The 22605-nt window shown below is 52.6% G+C and overlaps 2 protein-coding genes across 2 annotated transcripts; one reads left to right on the plus strand and one right to left on the minus strand.

Annotated features, from left to right (window-relative positions):
• Window positions 1-881: 881 nt before the first annotated feature.
• Aldh16a1 (aldehyde dehydrogenase 16 family member A1) lies at window positions 882-15621 on the minus strand. Its single transcript, XM_051148511.1, has 17 exons — window positions 15439-15621; window positions 9455-9557; window positions 7584-7710; window positions 6917-7095; window positions 6756-6833; window positions 6426-6607; window positions 6183-6335; window positions 5636-5821; window positions 5225-5320; window positions 4889-5025; window positions 4663-4768; window positions 4437-4567; window positions 3836-4003; window positions 3469-3670; window positions 1910-2095; window positions 1609-1731; window positions 882-1137 (listed from the first exon to the last, which is right to left on the minus strand). The coding sequence occupies exons 1-17, from the start codon at window positions 15526-15528 to the stop codon at window positions 976-978; spliced, it is 2409 nt and encodes an 802-aa protein (XP_051004468.1). The 5' UTR covers window positions 15529-15621; the 3' UTR covers window positions 882-975.
• Window positions 15622-17715: 2094 nt separating this feature from the next.
• Window positions 17716-21691, plus strand: Pih1d1 (PIH1 domain containing 1). Its single transcript, XM_051148512.1, has 9 exons — window positions 17716-18050; window positions 18499-18565; window positions 19343-19522; window positions 20048-20109; window positions 20194-20275; window positions 20608-20737; window positions 20883-20958; window positions 21287-21430; window positions 21532-21691. Exons 1-9 carry the CDS (start codon window positions 17961-17963, stop codon window positions 21571-21573), a joined length of 873 nt encoding a protein of 290 aa, XP_051004469.1. The 5' UTR covers window positions 17716-17960; the 3' UTR covers window positions 21574-21691.
• Window positions 21692-22605: the final 914 nt, after the last annotated feature.

The raw sequence follows: 22605 nt of genomic DNA on the forward strand, positions 1-22605 counted from the left end.
GGATTAAAGGAGTGTGCCACCATACCCGGCTGCATTAAACACTTTTTAAAAATGAAACGTAAGTAAATAAAGGAAGGAAGAAAAAGAGAAAGAAAAAAATAGTTGCAGGTCACGCAGGACTACATAGTGAGACCTGTCTCAAAACCCTAATGCTACCCAGGCGATGGCTGTATGCGCCTTTAATCCCAGCACTCAGGAGGCAGAGGCAGGCAGTGAGTTCAAGGCCAGCCTGGTCTACAAATCAAGTCCAGGACAGCCAGGGCTTCACAGAGAAACCCTGTCTCGAAAAATCCAAAAACAACCCCCCCCCCCCCCGGCAAAAACCCTAATGCTTCCATTCCAAAGCCAGAGACCTGGAGGCAAATGTGGTTAACCCAGCATTCAGGTTGAGGCATGTGGAGCGTACAGATTAACTACGCCCTAAGACATTGCTGAAAAAAGACAAAAGGAGGGAAAAAAAGCAAAACCACAAACCTAAAACCTAAAGTAAAAGCTAAGTCCAAGGGGATCTGCTGTGCCAGCAGGCACTTGGTTACTTTGGGCTCCAGGAAGTCAGGCCCCATCTCGCAGCTGTGCCCTCAGGACCAGGCCAGGCCTTTGGCCTGTTGGGCATAGTGGGGCTGTGCTGGGATACAGACCTCCCAGCTCAGAGAGAGGATTTATGGGAAGGGCGTGGCCATGTGGCCCATCCAACACACACACACACACACACAAAGCATGAAGGGAAGAGCCTTCCAGGGACTTCCCTCTACCTCCCCATGACCCTGGTGCTGGATGGGCTGACTTCCTTATCCAACCCATAAACATGGTGCTCTCCCAGAGTCTACTGGGCCACACATGAAGAAGCCACTGTTGCCACACCTTCAAAAGCACAGTCAAAGTCACTGTTTATTGGAAGCCATGGGAAGTCTGAGAGAAAAGTTGCAAGCATCTGTCGTCTCTGGGCATGCAAGATAGAGTGGGCAACTTCAGGTGTCAGTCACCCATCGGCAGCCACAGGGCCTTGGTTCGTGCTGCGTGCAGACTCAGCTCTGGTCCTGCCCCACCGACCTCCACATCCCAGGCTGTTGGGGAGCCGCCGCTTACCCACACAGGCTTGAGGTTGCCCGCAGAGGCCCACTCCACAAACTGGGAGCCCTGGGATGGGGAGACACGACGGTTAGTTGCTAACAGCTGCTTCCTTAGCAACGGGGACTTGTAAGAGACCCAAAGACCTGATAAGGCGGGACATTCGGATCCTGGCCAACATTCCTCCCAGATGCAGCGGAAGTCGGTCCCGGGAATCCCCTCTCCCACAGGGCTCCTGTCCAAGGCTCCTGCCAATGGGGACTTCCCATGCAGCACAGGTGGCTGAGGAGGGTATACCTGGAGCTGGGGCGCAGTCCTTAGCAACAGGTCTCCAAAAACATGATGTCTTAGGGCAAGGGAGGCTTTGGGCCCTTGACAGTAAGAAGACTCTCTTTCTTACTGCTGACTGGGCTTTTACCAGGGCAGGGCCTCAGCAGCTGGTGCTGAGGAAGGTGTTCCCTTGAGCAATAGGGGTCCTCAGGAACTGAGATGTGCTCCCAGCAGGGAAGTCTGTTGGTGAAACTTAAGATCTTGAAATACCTGGGCAGAGCCGAAGTACCATAGGGCCTGGACGTCCTGATGTAAGGCCAGGCAGCGGGTCAGGTGGTCCCGATCTCCTGTCACTACGTTCACAAGGCCAGCAGGGAACAGAGTAGCCATATCCTAGGAGGTGAGTGCGGGACACCCAGGGTTGGCCAGTAACGGAGGCAGGGTGGAGAGTGGGTGTTTGGGAGTGGCTGTAGGGGCTCCTACAAGGAACAGGACCTGGGTGACAGACTGAGATGGGATGCTGGGACTCAAGTTTCCATGGAGACCCAGGAGGGGAGGCACATGATTTTACCTGACAGACCTCCAGGGCCAGCAGAGGATAGGCCCCACTGGGTACTAAGACCACAGCATTGCCGTGGGCCAGGGCAGGGGCCAGCAGTGACACAAAGGCCAGCAGCGGCCACTCATCTGGGCACACCACTGCCAGCACTCCCAGCGGCTCCCGAAGCAGCAGCACAGGGCCTTTGAACCCTGTTACCTACAGGACAGATGACACATCAGGGACAAGTTCCCAGAGCCTTCTGCACTGCCTGCCCATCCTCCCACACCTGACATGCTCACACCTCAGAATCCTGGAGCCCAGTGGCCCCCTCTCTGGGTATGTGGATGTGTACGAGTTAGTTAATCTCTCTGGCCTTCTGTGTCGTCTTACTGTGAATCTGCCATGCTCCTGCCTCAGCCTATGGAGTGGCCAGGATTTTGTGCCCGTGCCATCAGTGTGCTTTGTGGTACTGCAGAGGGCTCCAAGCAGGCTAGGACAGGCAAGTGTTCCAATACTTCAACACTTCTTTGTAGCTGGTTTGTTTTTGTTTGGGGACAGGGTCTCCCTACGTAGACCAGACTGGCTTTATACTCAGAGATCCACCTGCCTCTATCTCCTGAGAGCTGGGAATTAAACGTGTGTGTCACCACTCTCAGTTTGATTTATTTATTTATTTATTTACTTATCTTTCTTTCTTTTTTTGAGACAGGGTCTCTCTGTGTAGCCTTGGCTGTCCTGGACTGGCTTTGTAGACCAGGCTGGCCTTGAATTTACGGAGCTGAGATTAAAGGCGTGCAGCACTACCGCTTGGCTTTTTAAATTTATTTTTAAACTGTGTATATGTGTGTGTCGGGGTGGGGGGGCACAACATGTGCACTTGTGTGTGCTAGAAGGAGGCGTAGACGTCCCTGGAGCTGGAGTTACAGGAGGCTATAAGGCCTTTGGCCTGCGTGGGGAAATCAAACCATCCAATGTGCTGAGTGTGGTGGCACACACCTTTAATCCCAGCACTTGAGAGGCAGAGGCAGGTAGATTGCTGTGAGTTCGAGGTCAGCCTGGTCTACAAAGTTAATCCAGGACAGCCAAGGCTATACAGAGAAACCCTGTCTTGGAAAACCAAAAAAAGCCAGGCGGTGGTGGCGCACGCCTTTAATCCCAGCTCTCAGGAGGCAGAGGCAGGTGGATCTCTGTGAGTTTGAGGCCAGCCTGGTCTACAAGGTGAGTCCAGGACAGACAGGGCTACACAGAGAAACCCTGTCTCAAACAACAACAACAACTGAACAAAGGCTGAGATTATAGGCCTGCACCACCATGCCCACTGTGCTTGAAAGAGCCTTTTTGAATACCACCAAGCCTACAGAACATGGCCTTTCCAGTGTGCCTTCCTATAAGCACTGTGGCCCTCCGTCTGCTCTGGGTGAGCGCGCTGGGCTCTCAGCCAGGCAGTGACCGCCTCCCCTCCTACCAGACATTACCCCATTGTCTAGAATTTCTAGAGCCAGGCCTGGACTTGTGTCTGGCCCACTAGACGCTGGGTGCTGACTCCCGCCTGGCTGCCTGCCCTGACCACCTGCGGAGAGCTAGCTCACCTGCAGTGTCTGGCCTTGGTCCTGAACCCGGGTGCCCCATATCTGGAGCCGCCTCACACTCATCTCTACTTCAGTCTTGGCATCCTCAGGTGCTGCTCCGTGCCTCTCTAGCTGTGTGACCAGGGCTGGCTTCCTACGCTCCAGGGCAGCTGCTAGCGCCCACAGTAGGCTTGCTCGGGCTCGTGGGGACTGCGCCCCCCAGCTGTGGGCAAACAACGCAAGTTAGGGGTATGACTTGGCCCTAGCTGCTCCCTGAGAGCCACCTCTGGCCATAGCCTCAGCCTAGGGCTCCAGCCCCAAGGCTAGCCCCCCCCCCCTGCCCCGTCCCATCCACCCTTCCCTCTGGCCTTCCATGCACCCCTCTTACCCAGGCGCGGCCTGATGAGCAGCCTCTACAGCACCCCTGATGTCCTTGGCTCCACCCTCAGCTATATAACTGTAGACCTTGCCAGAAGAATCCAGGATGGGTCTGGAGCTCTGGGTCCCGGGAGCCTGGAAGCGTCCCCCAACAAACAGCCCGTAGGGAGGAGCCGGGCTGTAAGAGTGATGTGTGAGGGGGGCCTCTGGGTCCACATAGGCCCCATTCTCCACTATACTGGTTGGGCCATCTCAGTTCCCAGGAACCTTTGCACTCTTATTTATTTATTTATTTTTGATTTTGGTTTTTTGAGACAGGGTTTCTCTGTGTAGCCTTGCCTGTCCTGGACTCACTTTGTAGACCACGCTGACTGGCAGCAATCTGCCTGCCTCTGTCTCCCGAGTGCTGGGCTTACAGAGGTGCGCCACTTCGCCCGGCTCCGTCTAAATCCTTGCTTCTGAGAAAACTCAAACCCTTAAGTAGAACTAAGATTCTCTTCACACTTGGGGTAAAGGCTGTGAAGCTACTCTAAAAGCGAGAGACCCTAAGATTGGCTCTAAGTGACCCCTTCAAATCTTCACCCATTAGACACCAGGCCGCAACAGCTCACCTAGGTGCTGTTTCCGGCCCCGATGGCAGGCTGGAGGGCACAGCAAGGCCAAATGTGTCGTAGTTGAGACTCTCGCAAAGGAAGGGCTCCCGGGACGGTGTCCCCAAGGGACACATACACTCATACAGGCTCTGTGAGAGGAGTGCGGGTACAAGAAGTCCAGGTAAACGCAAAGGGGCTCAAGGCTACTGGGCGTCAGGAGGTACAGGTGTGGGCGGGCACTCACATCCAGGCCTCCGTGCCAGGAAGACCCGCTCTCCTTGCAGCCACCTGTGGGCACCGCAGGGTCTCGGAGGCCATGGGCGTTGATCCACACGGTGCCTACCTGGAGCCTGTGGGGTAGGTAATGACACCAGGGGGAGGGGCAGGACAGGAATCTGGGTCAAGGGATGGCGAGGGAGACAAGAGTAGGAGACAGAGGATGGGCAGGGGGGGAGCAAGTGCCAACTGACCCGTAACCCAGCTCCAGGGCTTGCCCTAGCCTCTCACTCCACACACTGGCGCTGCCTCCCCGGGGGGTTCCATTGGCCAGAGCTAGTGCCTCCTTGGCTGTGCGGAAAGGGGCGGCCACAACCACGGGCCACGGTACCTAGAAGAGGTGTCAGGTGTTAGTTGCAGAGCAAACTCCCCTGTCAACACGTCACCTGTGTCAGGTGTTAGCTGCAGAGCAAACCCTCCTCACGGCCCCAGGTCACAGGGTCACTCAGAACCATCCTAAGGTACAGTGCTGTGGCCCATGAGTAACCGGGGACTAAAGGGCAGGATGTCTGCAGTCTCCGGGGCCTCACCTCGGCCTGGGCGCATGGGGCTGCGGGAGGCAGGCCGGAGACCAAGGCAGGAGAGAAGAATGGGCCGCTGGACGGCACATCGCCAGCCTGGAACACCTGGGGAGGAGGAGAAACAGAGATGCCTGTCTTCCCAAGCCCAGGGAAGCATCTCAGCCCTCCTTCCTAAACCTAGGTATCTAGGCCCCAGCCTCCTCCCTCAGTCTGGCTACCCAGACCCTAGCCCTCCTCCCTTAGACAGTAAAGTCCAGACCCCAACTTGCTTCCTCAGACTCAGAGGAGTGTAGGCCTTAGCCCTTCTCTCAGACGCAGGGGTCCAGGGCATGTCTTTCCTTCCTGACACAGCAGGCAGGCAGTCAAGCTTCCATTGTTTGAGACAGGGTCTCTAAGATTCCATTGTTTGCTGAGGCTCACCTGTGCACCCTGGCTTTGGGCCTCGTCCACAAAGCTCTGGGCCAGGTCTCGGGCAGCAGCCCCTCGAGTCCCCATGTCCACAGCCCCATCCAGTCCTCGTCCGCTCCGCAGTTGTGCCATCCTGGCCTGGAGTCGCTTCATAGCTTCATCCCACACAGATTCCTGGATGAGGAGCCTGAGCCCCCCCTGTTGGAAAAAAAGGCATCAAAAGTGGGTACAGTCAGGGGTGGCGTTGGGAGTACAGGTTCCCACAGAGAGGTGGGCCTCAGGGATGGAGGAGCAGCAGCAGGCGAGAGGTGCAGTGCAGAAAATTGGTGCCTTGCCCAGAATGGTGACATATGCCTGTACTCCAGGAGGGTTAGGAACGCAAGGGTAGCCTTGGCTACATAATAGGTTGGAAGCCAGTCTGTCCTACGTAAGACCCTGTCCCAAATAATAAAAAGGCCCGAAGAACAGAAAGTGAAAGCAAGTTGGGAATGGACACCCCAAGTGTTTGGGGAGATCTGATGGACCCCAACCTCTGCTGACCCGTGCACATAGGTCTCACCAGGCTGCGGTCTGACCAGGCGGCGTCTACAACGCCTTCCACAGCTGAGTCCACATCCGCTGAGTCCGTCAGCAGCAACAGTGACTCTGCGCCCAGCGCCAGGCCTAGCTTGGCTCCTCTGCCTGCGAGGGTCCTTCTCAGAGCACGTCCTTCCTGAGGGAGCCCAAGCCCCATGGGTTTCAGCTGTGGCCAGAGCCTCTCGGCCCATAGCCATGTCCACCCGACTCCCAGCCCTTGAGATACCTCCACAGCTCCACAGAAGGCCACCTTCTGGACTCCAGGTTGGGAGGCCAGAACAGGCCCCAGCGAGGCAGGGCCACATACCACGTTGAGGATCCCTGGGAAAGAGCCGAGCTCCCCTGCCAGCTGAGCCAGGAGGAGAGGTGTTGCGAAGGCTGGGGGCACAAGGGCCACCACAGTGCAGCCTGGGGAAGGGAGCGACTAAGGGAGCTGAAGTGCAGACTCCCGCCGGCCTCTTGCACACCCAGGGGTTCAGGTGCTAGCCCTCCTCCTTTGGACCCCAACCACCCTCTCTGAGAGAAAAAGGTGGGGGAATGACACAGTCCCACCTACCCATGGCCAGGGCAGGGCAGGCCCTCCACATCATGTCCAGGAAAGAGTAAGCTGTCGGCAGGATGAGGCCAATGACCCCTGCAAAAACAATCCACAGTGAGGGGATGGACATGTTGGTTTACTGGGTCAGGAAGTCTCTTTGGGGGCCTACAGATTCTCACCCACAGGCTCCCAGCCTGCCAGTGCCTTCTCCTGGGCATGCGCCTGGACTGCACAGTACTGGAGCAGTTGCTGGGCCAGTGGGACATCCCCATCTCGAGCCTCTCGAACAGCCCGCCCAGTGACCAGGGACTCCAGGGTCCACAGCAGTCGCTGGTGCTTCTGGATAACCTTGGCCAGCCTTGGAAAAATACAAGGAATTAGTCCTTGCCCAGAGCAACCTGGATTACAATCCCCACAAGCCTCTGCAGGCAGACGCAACATTTATCAGGGACACCAGGTACCAAAAATATATAGGAAATGTAGTCTAGGAGTCTCAAAACCTTGGGGGGTGCTACGGAATGGTCCTGGTGGACAATTACTAGCCAGTCCCAAAGATAACTGGGGACCTGAATCTTAAGTCTCTGTCCAATTGCATTATGGGAATTGCGATCTTTATAGCTGTCCCCATAGTGTGGGACAGCAGGGAGCTCAGAGTCTAGTGAAGTGCTGAGAAACAGAGCCCAAATGATACTCTGGCCCCAGTGGTGTGTGAGGGACAGCGCGGGAAACAGGAGCCACCGACTCACGAGGATCTCGGGAAATGGAGTCATTGTTGGCAGTGCTGTGGGAATTCCGAGGGACAAGGCCTCTCTCCCTCCTCTGCAGGCCCTGCCTGGGCTTCCTCACCGGGTCAGGTGTTGAGCCCGAGCAGCTCCAGGGAGTTGGCTCCATGTCTTGAACGCTGTCCTTGCAGCTGCCACAGCTGCAGCGATGTCCTCATCTTGGGCTTGTATGCAGCTGGCCAGGTGTTCTCCTGCAGGGACAAGTCGGGGCGCACAAGGGGAGCCCGTTAGAGCCAGCAAGGGCAGTGACAACGGCCCCCAGGTCCCTTGTGGGCCTCAGGCCTTCCTTCCTTCCTCAGTCACCTGTTACTGCTCTGACCAAGCTCCTCAGAGCTGACTTTCCTTTCCTTCCTCACTGTGTCTTTTTTGTTTGTTTGTTTGTTTTGTTTTTTGAGACAAGGCTTCTCTGTGTAGCCTTGGCTGTCCTGGACTAGCTTTGTAGACCAGGCTGGCCTCGAACGCACAGTGATCTACTTGCCTCTGCCTCCTGAGTGCTGGGATTAAAGGCGTGCGCCACCATGCCCAGTCTTCACTGTGTTTCTTTCTTTCTTTTTAAAAGATTTATTATGTATACAGCATTCTGCCTGCAGGCTAGAAGAGGGCACCAGATTTCGTTATAGATGGTTGTGAGCCACCATGTGGTTGCTGGGAATTGAACTCAGGCCACTTAGAAGAGTAGTCAGTGCTCCTAATCTCTGAGCCACCTCTCCAGCCCTTCACTGTGTTTCTTAAACATTTATTTTATTTATTTGGATCTAGTTATGAGTGTTTTGCCCGCGTGTATGTATTATACCGCATGAATGCAATGGCCACTGGGGTCAGAAGGTGTCAGATCCTCCGGAATGGAGTTACAGATGGTTGGGTCACCATGCAGAGGCTGGGAACTGAACCCAGGGCCTTCTGTTGAAAGAAGCAGCTAGTGTTCTTAATCGATGAGCCATCTCTCAAGTTCCTCTCTTACTATATGGTCTGTCTGTCTGTCTGTATCTATCTGTCTATTTATCTGAGAAAGGGTTTCTCTGTGTAGCCCTGGCTGTCCCAGAACACACTCTGCAGACCAGGCTGGCTTCAAACTCACAGAGATCCACCTGCCTCTGCCTCCCGAGTGCTGGGATTAAAGGCGTGTGCCATCACCACCCAGCCTTTTTAAATAAAAAAAATTTTTATTTCATGTGTATTGGTGTTTTGCCTGCATGTTATGCCCACGTGAAGTGTCAGATCCTCTGGAGCTGGAGTTACAGACAGCTGTCAGCTGCCATGTGGGTGCTGGGAATTGAACCTGGGTCCTTTGGAAGAGCAGTCAGTGCTCTTAACCACTAAGCCATCTCCCTAGCCCCCTTTACTTTTAATGATGTGTATGTGTGTGTGTGGTTTGAACATGTTAGTGCAGGTACCCCTGGGGATCAGAAGAGGTCATAGGGTCCCCTGGAGCTGGAGCTACAGGTGGTTTGAGCAGCCTGACCCTGACATGGGTGCTGGGAACTGAGTGAACCCGGCTCTCCTGAAAGAACAGTGCAAGTGCACACTTTTAACCACCGAGCTGTTTCTTCAGCCCCGTCCTTCTTCTCTTCCTCCTCCGTCTTTTTTCAGTGCCTCACTATGAAGCCGAGGCTGGCGGCCTCAAACTCATGATCCTCCTGCTTCAGCCTCTGGGCTGCGGAACGAGAGGCGCAAGCCACCACTCTCAGCTCGAGGAGGGAATTTAGCAGCAGGGGCTTCAAAGAGCCTTTTTAGGGTGGGCAAATTAGAGGAACTATAATTATTGAGACTGTCATCAGGAGAAATGAGCCCCATGGCCTCCACCGCCACCATCAGTGGTTGCTCCTGTGCTGGAGGCTTGAGCACCGGGCATCGAGCATGGCATGGCTGCAGCTCTGAGACAGGTCCCTGTCCCTCTTCCCCGCCTCCCCCCCGAATGATGGACAATTCAAAGACCTGTGCAGGGATCCTGGCAAGGGACCGGATTCCTGTGTTCTGGCTTCAGCCACATCCCATTGACATAGTGGCCCAAGAGACGGTCGTGGGTGTCCAGCCAGGCCTGGAGGAAGACAGGAGTTGGGAAAGGGGCCTATGAGGCAGCTGGGACAGCTCAGGCCTTAGCCAGGGTTCCCTGGGAGGAGACATCTGCACCCCTTTGCCCTCAGATGACTCTTCCTCCTGGCTGCTTCTTGTTTTTGTTTTGTGCTGGGGATTGAACTCAGGGCCCTGCACTCTATCAAATTATACTCCTAGCCCATTCTGAAAACAAATTTTTTTTGGTTTTTTTGTTTTTCCGAGACAAGGTTTCTCTATGTAGCCTTGGCTGTCCTAGACTCACTTTGTAGACCAGGCTGGCCTCGAACTCACAGTGATCCACCTGCCTTTACCTCCCAAGTGCTGGGATTAAAGGCGTGTGCCACCACGCCCGGCCCCCATTCTGAAACTTTTAAAAAAGACTTATTTGTTTATTCTATGTATGAGTGTTCTATCTGCATGTACACCTACAAGCCAGAAGAGGGCATCAGATCACATTATAGATGGTTGTGAGCCATCACGTGGTTACTCGGAACTGAACTCAGGACCTCTAGAAGAGCAGTCAGTGCTCTTAACCTCTGAGCCATCGCTCCAGCCTCTGTTATTTATTTATTTTACTATAGGTAAAACATTATCTGAAACTATGTTAGCCAGTACTGCTGCTATAGCATGTATGTATATGTACATGTATGTGTACACACACACACACACACACACACACACACACACACACACACACGGCCTACATATAGCCCCAGTCCTCAGATCAGCCTAGGCTACATGGCAAGGTCTTGGACTCTTCCTTCTTTCTCTGTTTCTCTCTCTTTCTAAACTCACCGAGTGTCATGAGCGAAGGCCAGCTCCTCCCGCTTCGTCTACTGTGTGCACTACTGTGCCTGGCTTAAATAGGAAAATCTAAATTAATAAAATACTTTCATCCATGCAGAAATGACCTTAAATGAACTTTGCTTCCCTGGAAACATAACTTGGCAGTGCTGGTGTTTGTTTGTTTGTTTTTTTGGTGCTGGGGATGGAAGCCAGGGCACTGAGCATGTTAAGGAAGGGCTCCACTGCTCAGCTGCATTCCAGGAGCCAGCTCTGTTCCTAAGCAACAGCGACTTTACACTGGTCCAGGACACCTGGTGTCCAGCTAGCACTCTACAAACAATCCACCCCCCCCACCTCCACCCCTACTCCCCCTAACACCCCCCCCCCCACTGCCATGTGGCTGCTGAGCCAGCCCTGCACCCACCAGGGAACCCTGTCCCTTTCCATCTCATCCATCAGCAATGGGAAAACAGCGAGGGCTGGAGGCCCAGTGTGGTCCAGCCCTGTGGAGGCTGCCAGGCTGCGAGGTCGTTGGCGTGATGCCCGCTGCGGCACAGGCACAGTCTAGGCTGGAGGCCTGGGAGTGACTGGTCAGAGCCAGTTACTACTGGCTCTAATGCTTAGCTACCATGTAACTTTGTGTGTACGAAGGTCAAACAGTGATGTTGGCTGTCTTTCTCCATTGCTCTCAACGCTATGTTGTTGTTGTTGTTGTTTTTCCCCAAGACAGGGTTTCTCTGTGTAGCCCTGGCTGTCCTGGACTAGCTTTGTAGACCAGGTTGGCCTCGAACCATGCCTGCCTCTTATTTTTGATTTTTTTAGACAAGATTTCTCTGTGTAACAGCCCTGGCTGTCCTGTCCTTTGTAAACCAGGTTGGCCTCAAATTCAGAAATCCTCCTGCCTCTCCTCCTGAGTGCCACCGCTCTTGGCTTAGCAGGGTTCGTAAGACTCTGCTCAAGCACCCGAGCCTGGGCACGAGGGAAGGCCAGCGGAGTTGGTGTGTGGCCTTCCCTCCTTCCTCTCCTGCCTTCTCGTCCTCCTTACACTTCTGCTGCTATTAAATCGATGTTTCCCCGTGATTTTGGCAGCCGGCCCTGTTGTGTCTTAGTTATTTACGTGCTCAGTGAGGCGGCACATGTCTAGAACCCCAGCACGTGGATGGCGAACCAGGAGGACATAAGGTCAGCCTAGGCCACAGGGGGAGGCCATGACTGAAGAAAGTGGCATTGTGGGGACATCTTAGTAGTGGGCCATGGCACACACATTTGTAACCCCAGTGTTGGGAAGGTGGTGGTGGATCACTGGGGCTCACAGGACGGCCAACCTCGCCCACCCTGGGAGTTCCAGATAGTGAGAGAGAGCACACACTGCGCCAGAGTGGCGGCACACAACTTAATTCCCAGCGCTGGGGAGGCAGAGACAGGTGCATTGCTGTGAGTTGGAGGCCATGGTCTAGAAAGTCCAGGACAGTCAAGGCTACACAGAGAATGCCTTGTCTGGAAGAAAAACAACAACGACAACAAAAACCAAAAAAATAAAAGTACACACTGCTCTTCCATAATACCGTGTTTGATTTTCAGACCCCACATCAGGGAACTCACAACCACCTACAACTCCAGCTCCAGGCATCTAGAACCTTCTTCTGGCCTCCCTGAACACCAGCAAGCATGTGCACATGCATGCACACACAGACACATATCATAAGTAATAAAATATAAATCTTTGCCAGGTGTGGGACTGCACACCCTTACTCTCAGCACTTGGGAGGGAGAGGCAGGGGAACTGCTTATTAAATTCTAGGACAGACAGGAAGGGACTACACAGAGAAGCCCTGTCCCCCCCCCCCAAAAAAAAACCAAAAACGAGAAAGAAAGAAAACAACAGCAACAACAAACCCCCCAAAAATCCACCCCAAAATAAATATATAAAAATCTTTTAAAAAGAAAAATTATTGCCGAGCATGGTGGCACATGCCTCTAATGCCAGCACTCAGGAGGCAGAGGCAGGCAGATCTCTTTGAGTTTGAGGTTGTAGACTTGGTCTACAAAGCGAGTCCAGGACAGCCAAGGCTACACAGAGAAACCTTGTCTTGAAAAAACAAAAAAGAAAAAAGGAAAATTATCAAAGCTGGGCGTAGTGGTGCACACCTATAATCCTGGCAGAGGCAGGCTGACCTCTGTGAGTTCCAGGCCAGCCAAGGATGTCTCAAACAAAACAAAACAAAACAAACAAACCAACAAACCCAAAAAAACAAAAAAGGAAAAGAAAAAAAGAAAGATTGTGCCCCCAAGGTAAGTTCCAAACTGCAGTGTCCACAAGGACTGAGCCGTTTGGAAGTGGGGACGTGAGCATGAGGTAGGCATTAAATAGATGACTGAAAAAAAAAAAAATAAATAAATAAATAAATAAATAGATGACTGACAGTTGACGTTATGGGAATGACTAACAGGGTGCCAGTTGTGTAATAAGACTCTTATTTGTTAGAAATACAGACTCAAATATTTATGGGAAAGTAGCACAACATCTGGCATTTGTTTAAACTAATCTCAAAAGGAAAAAAAGCACACACAAAAAATAATTGGACTGAATGTTAGTTGTTGAAGCTGAGTGATGAGGACATGGGAGCTCCTAATAGCAATTGCTGTGGAAAAGATGGAAAACTTCCTTCCAAAACGAAAAACAAACTCCCACAAGAATGTCCGCAGAATCCTGGCAGGCCACAGGGGTGGGAGAGAGTGCCTGCTGGACACTGCGAGCTCACATGTCCCAGGAGAATTGGTTCCAGATGAGTTTTGTCAGCGAACTGGAGCCAAAGGTTGCCAAACTTTGGAATTTTATTTTCAAGAGAAATTAGGATGTTTAGATGGGATTAATTGTACAACAACTGACATTTCCAAAAACAAAGCTCAAGCCAAAGAAAACATGTTTTTTTGTTGACCTGCCCACAGACTGCAAACCTGAGACCTTTGTTGGAATAATGGGGCGGGAGGGGGGGTGGCAGCTGGTGGGGGACACCAGAATCCAAGGCCTAGCAACAGGCCCGGCTCTTTCTCTCATTGTTTGAGACTGTCTAGCTGATTTGGACTCCTGACTCTCCTGCCTTGTCCTTCCAAACACTGGGATTACTGGTGTGTGCCACCACATGCAAACTCCTTTAAGCTCTGTGGTCTACAAGCAAATTATATCCCTCATCAACTATGTGTTGTTACCAAAATAACAAGAATAATCCCCTCTCTGCTGTTCTGAGTATGACGTAAAATCATGCTTAGCAGAGGCTGACACAATTCATCTGTCCACGCCAACCTTCAGCCTCTCTGTGGCGAGTCTCTGAATTTTCTCAATCTCCCCATCTGTGTTCCTAGTTACTCCGACAGTCCAGCGCCTTTTTAACTGGCATCTCCCTGGCTTATGTCTCCACTGTAATTGTTTGTCCAGAAGAGTCAAGCCCAAGCAACACTAGAAGCCATCTCCTTATGACAGGTTCACAGATCCCACGTCACCAGAGCTCAGTGTGTACCCTGTTTTGTCCATGCAGGAACAGCTGAACAGCCCTAAAGCCAGCTCCCAGGCTCGGATCCTGCCCTCTAACCCAGCATCTTGGTGTCACTTTCCTATACCTCTTGATGAGCCAGCCTGCCTCCATCTTAGGTTTGAAGACCATCTTACAGTAAAGACAAACTAGGTTTGCTCCTCTTTATGATTAAAACCTCTATGTCAAGGATCGGGCTTTACCAGGCTTGCAATCTTAACTACACACGGTTCTGTACTGCCTGTTTCAGGAAACCTCAACCACACCTTTGTTTCAAAAAGTTGCTATAGCCACCTTGCAACCCTACCTTTGTTTGAAAAGGTTGACCACCTTTTTACAACCTTGGAATCCTGTCTTCTTTTTCCCAGGTCATTTAAACGACTTGCTATGCTAATGGTCTGCTCCTGTAACCCCAACCGTTTTGCCAGCCAAATCTATGTTTGGAAACCCCCTGCTCCTGAGCTATAAAAACCTTGTATTTGGGGCTGGAGAGGTGGCTCAGCGGTTAAGAGCAGTGACTGCTCTTCCAGAGGTCCTGAGTTCAATTCCCAACAACCACATAGTGGCTCACAACCATCTTTAATCTGATCTGATTAGGCCCTTCTGGCCTATAGGGGTACAAGCAGGTGGAGCACTGTGTGCATAATAAATTTAAAAAAAGAAAAAGCAAAAAATCTTGTCTTCTTCACATCCAAAGCGCTTGAAACCAGCCTTAAGGGAAGGTAGCCCGAGTACTCAATAAAAAAGCTTGCTTTAAATAAGTTTTTTTTTTTTTTCTTTTTTTTTTTTAAAGAGACAGGGTTTCTCTGTTGTCCTGGACCCGCTTTGTAGACCAGGCTGGCTTTGAACTCACACGCCATGCCTTGCTTTAATTCTTTTTTTTGTCCATGATGATTTGGGTCAGTGGTCTTTTTCCTCGAATCTTTGGGGTTAACGCTCTAGAATAGTATATGCTCCCCCCCCCCCCCCAAAGCTGGAAGCCTCTGCTGGTGCTGGGCGTCCCCTCGGGGTCTGAAAACTTCTACTTGACCATCCTTAACACCTGCCTGGATGACGGTGGAAGAAATTGTGGGGCCATGGGCATTGTGACTGGTGCTCGGGTTTGACAGAAAACCCAAGGAACCCCACTAAATTCTACCGGGGATCCAAGAGGGTTCTGACGCCTGAGGCCATGAGGCTCCTATAAGCGAAATGTGAAAACTCTCCCAAAGTAACTTGAGAGAGAGAGAGAGCGGGGATCGAATGGGCCCTGAAAAATCATGAGAACAAATAGGACGTCCAAAGGGGCAGGGGATCATGGGAGCAACATAAGGATAGTCAGACAGACAGAGGCAGACACTTCTGAGCAAACATCACAGTGGCGGTCAGGGCCAAGAGCGAGCATCGCCGGAAATATCCCAGGGCCGGTCCAGCGGGCGCGGGAATCACGTGACCTGGAGGCGGTGCTTCCGGAAACGCCGCTGTGCACGACGGAAGCCCGCGCGCCGAGAGCGGCAGATAGGACAGAGGGAAGGAGCAGACGGCGGCCGCCGCCAGGCAAGCCCTCACCAGTGCGCATGCGTGGCTTTCCGGCACCGGGCCGTACTCCAGCGTCGTGAAAATCTCACGAGCAGAGGGTCGTACACGCGTTGCTGCCATCGCTCGCCGAGCACCTTCCGCGAAGGACTGACTGCTGGACGCACTACCTTGGGGAACTTGGAGGTCCGAAGGGCGGCCCCGCCCACTCCAATCAAATGGTCGGGGCCAACAAGACTAGGGCGGGGCGGCAAGCTGGAGGGCGGGGCCGTCCCCATAGAGCCACGCCACGCCTATGGTCTGCGGCGGACGCTGGGAAATGTAGTTTCAAGGAGAACGGAAATGGCGGGCACAGTTCCCGTAGAAGCAGAAGGGTTTAGGCTGTTGAGGTTTTGACTCTTTAGAAAAAAACTAATTGGCTCTGTTTTGCTCTTTAGAGACGGAGTCTCACTGTCTTCCTCTGGCTCTCCTGGAGCTCACTATGTAGACCCGACTGGTTTGAACTCACAGACATCCCCCTGCCTCTGCCTCCCGAGTGCTAGGATTATAGGATTAAAGGCCACCACCCGGCTAAAAATATTTATCTTTCTTTACTTTGGGTGTTTTCCCGCAGGTATGGCTGTGCACCGCGTGTGTGCAGTGTGCCTAGGGAGGCCAGAAGAAGGCGGGGAGGCACTGAGCTGGAGTTACAGCAGTTGTGAGCCACCCTGTGGATGTTAGGGGCTGAACCCCTTGTCCGCTCAAAAAACATGTGTGTGTGTGTTTTTTTTTAAAGATTTATTTATTTATTATTATGTATACAGTGCTCTGCCTGCATGCACACCTACACCCCCAGAAGAGGGCATCAGATCACTTTATAGATAATTGTGAGCCACCATGTGGTTGCTGGGAATTGAACTCAGGACCTGTTGGAAGAGCAGTCAGTGCCCTTAACCTCTGAGCCATCTCTCCAGCTCCCACAACATGTGTTCTTAACCGCTGGGCCATCTGTCCACCCGTAGTAGTTTCTTTTCGTTAAAACCAGCAAAGAATTGCTTTTTTTGTTTGCTTTTTTTTCTCCCTCAAAACAGGGTTTCTCTGTGTAATCTGTCCTGGACTTGCTTTGTAGACCAGGCTGGCCTCGAACTCACAGAGATCTGCCTGCCTCTGCCTCCCTGAGTGCTGAGATTACAGGCGTGCCCTGGCACGCGTGGGTGAAAGACTTATTTTACTGTATGTGTGTGGGTATTTTGTCAGTGTGCATGTCTGTGCATCATGCACAGGAGGCTAGAAGAGGGTGTTGGATCCCTAAAACTGGAGTTACAGGAATTGTGTGTCATGTGGGTGTTGGAAATCAAACTCCGGACTTAGGAGCAGTCAGGACTAAACCCCGGAGCCACCTCTTTAACCCTCCTTCCCCGCCCCCCCTCCCCCGCATAATTTCTTTATAAACAAAACCCTTCATTTTGTTCAGAAGGGGCAGTTAACACTATTGAGATTAAGGGGGGGGGCTGTTGGGTGGGATCATACTGAAGTTTTTCTTTTTTTAAAAAATGGTATTAAGTATACAGTGTTTTGCCTGCATGTACATCTGTATAGCAGAAGAGGCCACCAGATCTCATTATAGATAGTTGTGAACTCCCATGTGGTTGCTGGGAATTTGAACTTTAGGAGCTTTGGAAGAGCAGCCCGTGCTCTTAACCTCTGAGCCATCTCTCCAGCCCCCAAACTAAAGTTTTCAAAGTGATAGTCCATTCTGCACTGAACCACCCTTCCTGCTCCCCCCCCCCCCACAGTGGTTATGGAACCGTGGAAATACAGGTTTTTATTGATTCAGGAAGTGATTTTTGGTCTGCCTCTGCCCTTACTTTTGACTGGTGGATTAAGGGGGTGAGACTTCAGCTCTTTAAATACAAATGGTTGGTGTTGGTGCCTGTTTGGATGATAGGGCTTTGAGGTCATCGGAAGTGTGTCTCCTTTAGTTCCTTCTTGGTACAGAGGCCATAAATGTCGCTTTTCTTTGCGCACCTGCCAAAGAGGACCGATTCTGAGACCCCTCAGACTTGAGGACGGAGCCTTCACCATAATGGAACAGTAGAACATTCCCAGGGCAGATTTTAGGATTCTGGTGGAGCACTGTGTGTTAAGAATTGACTGGCAGGGGCTGGAGAGATGGCTCAGGGGTTAAGAACACTGACTGCTCTTCCAGAGGTCCTGAGTTCAATTCCCAGCAAGCACATGGTGGCTCCCAGCCATCTAGAATGTGATCTGATCATACTGTATACGTAATAAATAAATCTTAAAAAAAAAAAAAAAAAAAAAAAAGAATTGACTGGCTGGGAGGTGGTGGCGCACGTCTTTAATCCCAGCACTCTGGAGGCAGAGGCAGGCGGACCTCTGTGAGTTCCAGGCTAGCCTGGTCTATTAAGTGAGTTCTGGGACAGCCAGAGCTACACAGAGAAACTCTCTCGAAAAACAAAACAAAAAAGAATCTTGACTGAGGCCCTGCAGTGACCTGGCTTCATTTAATTGGGAAAAGTTCACATTTTGGACACCTAGGACTTTTTCCTAGGGCCATGGCGGAGTCACAGCTTCTGGCACCAGAGCTAAGCGACGCAGAGCTGATGGGTGATGAGACCGTGCGCTTTCAGGAGCTTCTGCTGCAGGTGCGGGCTGACTGGACTTGTGGGAACCTGGGTATTTAAAGATTAATGAATTGACACTCAGCGATGCAGCTTCAGTTCCCAGAGTGCCTTATGGCAGCAAGGACACCTATGGGAATTTTAGGTTTGGGCTTAAAGTTTACTGGATTGTAAAAGAAATGGACAGCACTTGGGAGGCAGAGACAGGCAGATCTCTGTGAGTTTGAGGCCAGCCTGGTCTACAAAGAGAGTCCAGGACAGCCAGGGCTACACAGGGAAACCCTGTCTTGAAAAACAAACAACAACAACAAAAACGGGGGTTGGGGGAGGGAGAGTTGCTGGTGATCTTTAGAGTCCCCATTTTTAAAAAACAGGAGGGGGTCTAGCCATCACATCGGAGTTGTCCTATAGATGTGTGAGAAGCCCACATGGCTGGTTTGACATCCTGGTAGGTTGCTTTCTTTCTCCACAGGCTTCTAAAGAGCTCCAGCAAGCCCAGACAGCCAGGGCAGGATCTACACAGATCCAGCCCCAGCCTGGTGAGGAACGATAGATACAAGTATCTCTGTCTCTCAGGGTGTTGGGGGGGGGGGATGGGAGATGAGGCGGCGGGGGTGGGGTGGGTGGGTGGATTACAGGGACCTTGAGAGAGGGCCAGCAGAGCCTGGAGGCAGGGCACACAGAGCATGAAGGAGACAGATCATAACTGGGTACAAAGGCCTAGACACAGTTATGTGAATGGTCGGGCAGGATGATCCCGTACAACTATTGGGCCACAGAAAGCAGAATGGCAAATGGGGTAAGAAAGAGGTGCCTGAGGGAAGCAGAGGGGACCAGAAAGAGGGTCAGCAGAGGCCCCAGTGGGACAGAGCAAGATGGCTTAGCAGGAAAAGGTGCCACTGAGCCTGGTGACCTCAGAGAACTGACTGCTGAGCACCGCCCTCTGAACATCCCAGGGATGCATATCAAAATAAGTGCATGTAATAAAATTAGACGGGAGTGCTGGCCATGGTGGCACACACCTTTAATCCCAGCACTCGAGAGGCAGAGGCAGGCAGATCACTGTGAGTTCGAGGCCAGCCTGGTCTACAACAAAGTGAGTCCAGGACAGCCAGGGCTACACAGAGAAACCCTGGCTTGAAAAACAACAAAATAAATGGAAAGCAGTTGGGTGTGGGGGGTGAATGCCAGTGATCTAAGGAGGCAGGAGTACCCCAAGCCTGGGTAGAGAGTGAGAGACTGGTCTCAAAATAAGGAGAGGGTGGGTGAGACGAGGCTGGTGGGGACAGATGGCCATGAGGGATGCACTTGTTCAGGTTTCTGCGTAAAGACCAACTCATCGGAAGGAAAGGTTTTCATCAACATCTGCCACTCTCCCTCCATCCCTCCCCCGGCGGACGTGACTGAGGACGAGCTGCTTCAGATGCTGGAGGAGGACCAAGCCGGCTTCCGCATCCCCATGAGCTTGGGAGAGCCACATGCCGAGCTGGATGCCAGTCAGTGCCCTCAGAAGACACCAAGTCTGAGTGATGCCTCACAGCAGGCAGTGTGCCCTGGGCTCCCCACTGAGGTGGAAGGCTTCAGAGCAGGCTATGTGGAAGATTTGAAGAGGGTTGTAGACAGACATGACACGTGAGCTGGGCATGGTGGCTCACTCTTGTAATCTTAGCTCTTAGGATGCTGAGGCAGGAGAATTGCTAAAAGCTAGAGGCCAGCTTGGGCTACATACAAAACTGACAAGGACCCACGTCTAGAGGCTAGGGATTTGTCTGCCAGTCTCTAGATGGAAAGGAACACTTTTTAGAAGTGGGTGGGATAGAGTAAAGTGGTTCTCCGGGCTGCTGGCGAGGGCCGGGGCCTGCCTTGGGGGTGTGGTCTGTAGTCAGAGGTGAGCCTGGAAGCCAGAGGGACCGGGGCTGCCTCTCACTTCCTGTGTCTTGCGTGCCTGGTTCTCGGGTGAGTTTTCCTTATGGGTGTTCTGTGGAGGGCTGTGGAGCCTCATTCCCCCTTTCTTTCCACAGAAGGCCAGGGCTGTACTGCCTATGACGTCGCCGTCAATAGCAACTTCTACTTGAGGATGCAGGTGGGTGTGGCACAATGAGGCCTGGGCAGTGGGCTTCCTCCAGCCCCAGTCCCACCGTCACAGCTCTTCTTCCTCTCACCTTAGAACAGCGATTTCTTGCGGGAACTGGTGGTCACCATCGCCAGGGAGGGCCTTGAGGACAAGTATGGCTTACAGCTAAATCCAGGTGAGGCGCAGGGGGCAATGGGCGTGGCTTGGATGCTACACTTGAGGGAGGTGAGTCCAGTATTAGGGATTTACTTGGCTGGTTTTCAGGAGGGTAGGGCCAAGAAGGTGCTAGGCCAGGAGCCTGCACGTGTGCGTGAGTGTGTGTGTGTGTGTGTGTGTGTGTGTGTGTGTGTGTGTGTGTGTGTGTGTTGGTTTCTTGGGGCATTTCCCAGGATGGGAGGGCCTAAGGTGGACAGGGCCTCCTAGAGTCAAGTTTTGTCTAGGAAGGTGGGCTAGGAAGCACCACCCGAGGGAACCTCACCTCAGTGACCTTGGACTCTGCATCCTCAGAGTGGCGCATGTTGAAGTACCGGCCTTTCCTGGGCTCCATCTCACAGCAGAACATCCGTTCCCAGCAGCGCCCTCGGATCCAGGAGCTGGGGACCCCGGGCACAGATGACTCACTGCGAACCTGGCGCGGGTGAGCCTGCATGCATATCTGAGCTGATAACTGTCCTGGGGCTCTAAGGACTCAGATGGAGCTGCAACACAGAGCTGGGTGGAGGATGAAAGAGGCAGCAAACCAAGCAGAGGGTCACCCTCAGTCTGCCCTTGTTCCCGTACAGTCCAGAGCGGCCTCACCTGAACCTTTGGTTGGAAGCCCCAGACCTCCTCTTGGCTGAAGTTGACCTCCCTAAGCTGGTGAGCGCAGGCTCTTTAGTCTAGAGTCTGGAGACTGTGGGGCTGAGGCAGGAGGTCTAGGGGCCAAATCCCTGGATCTGAAGGCAGACACTGGGGCCTGGATTACATCTCTCATGGCAGTGATGTGGGGTTGCCTCTCCTGGGCCAGAAACCAACAGGTACAGCCACTGCTGTCCTGAGTTTGAGCTCCTTGAGAGCTGTCCTTTGATTTTCTTTTTCTTCATTGTTTTGGTGCTGGGCATTGAAGCCACAACCGTGCATGCTAGGACGTTGTGGACATAGCGTCCCAGTGCTGGGGGATGTGGGCTGATGACCGTATCATCCCCAGGATGGAGCCCAAGGGCTGACACTGGAGCTCGGAGAAAATCGGCTGGTGATGGGAGGCCCCCAGCAGCTCTACCATCTCGATGCCTCCATTCCCCTGCGGATCAACACTGAGGCAAGCAGGGCAGCGTTCCACCACAGGAGAAAGGTGCCTGAAGGGACTTCAGGGACAGGAGCCCCGGGTCTGAGGGAGGACAGCCGAGACCTGGAGCCCCAAGTTCTGAATCCTCATTCTCTTTTCTTTCTCAGCAACTGATGGTGTCCATGCCCCTCCTGTCAGTGTCTTCTTGACCAGAGTGCTCTGTATTTCCAGATGTGCCTTCTCCAAGAGAGGAATAAACAGTTCTCCATTTCTTTCCACACCACACATCTTCCGATACTGACACGGGAGGGTGGACACTGATTCAGTGTCCCCAAATCGTCTGTCTTTTTCTCAAGACTCTGGCCCCCTGAGCAGTCTCCCCAGAGCGCCAGAGCTGACTGCTCCTTTTCTGTCCTACTTCATTGTCCCAAAGAGACACCCAGGCATCATCTATCCTTCCTAGATAGGATTCTTCCCTCACTGGTGCCCGCCAGTCCCACAAAAAAGTGTCTCACCTACCACTGAGTCCTGCTTCTAGATCTAGTGCCCTCTTCTCCAGAATGTCACGTGGGGAGCTGATTAACAACTGGCTGGCCCCCAGGCAATGCATGCCCTCTTGGGACTGGAGCTTGTGCCGCCTGACCTCTAAGCAGTCAGACTCAAGCAGCGTCTAGGGTCTCCTCCATACTCCATGAACTATCCATTCCTGGTGTCAGTGTCCTGTCACAGGCCCAGCCAAGTCAGGGCCTAACCCCCCAGGCTTCACTTCCTCCTGGCTCAGCACATGTGGTTCCCTCTTTTGGGACACCCCCCCCACCACCACTCTACTTCCCATTATTCTTTCCGTGTTTGTGGTGCTGAGGATGGAACCCAGGGTCTCCAGTGCCAAGCTGGGCAGTCAGTGGTGGCGCACGCCTTTAATCACTGTGTTCAAGAGGCAGAGGCGGTGGATCTCTGAGATTGCAGATAGCCTGGTCTACAGAGTGAGTTCCTAGACAGGCAGAGCTACACAGAGAAACCCTGCCTGGGAAAACAAAATGCTAGGCATGCCACAGGGTACCCGATATTTTTTGTTTGTTTAGTTGAGCAGGCTGGTTTGAAACTTGTCATGAAGCTGAGGATTCTGATGTATAATCCAGCAGGCTCTCCTAAAGTGATGGGATTTCAGGTTTGCACCACTATACAGGGTTATGTAGCTGGGACCGCACCAGAGCTTCATGCATGTTAGGCAGGCACTCCTC

The sequence above is a fragment of the Acomys russatus genome, chromosome 7 (assembly GCF_903995435.1).
Source record: "Acomys russatus chromosome 7, mAcoRus1.1, whole genome shotgun sequence".
Lineage (NCBI taxonomy): Eukaryota > Metazoa > Chordata > Mammalia > Rodentia > Muridae > Acomys > Acomys russatus.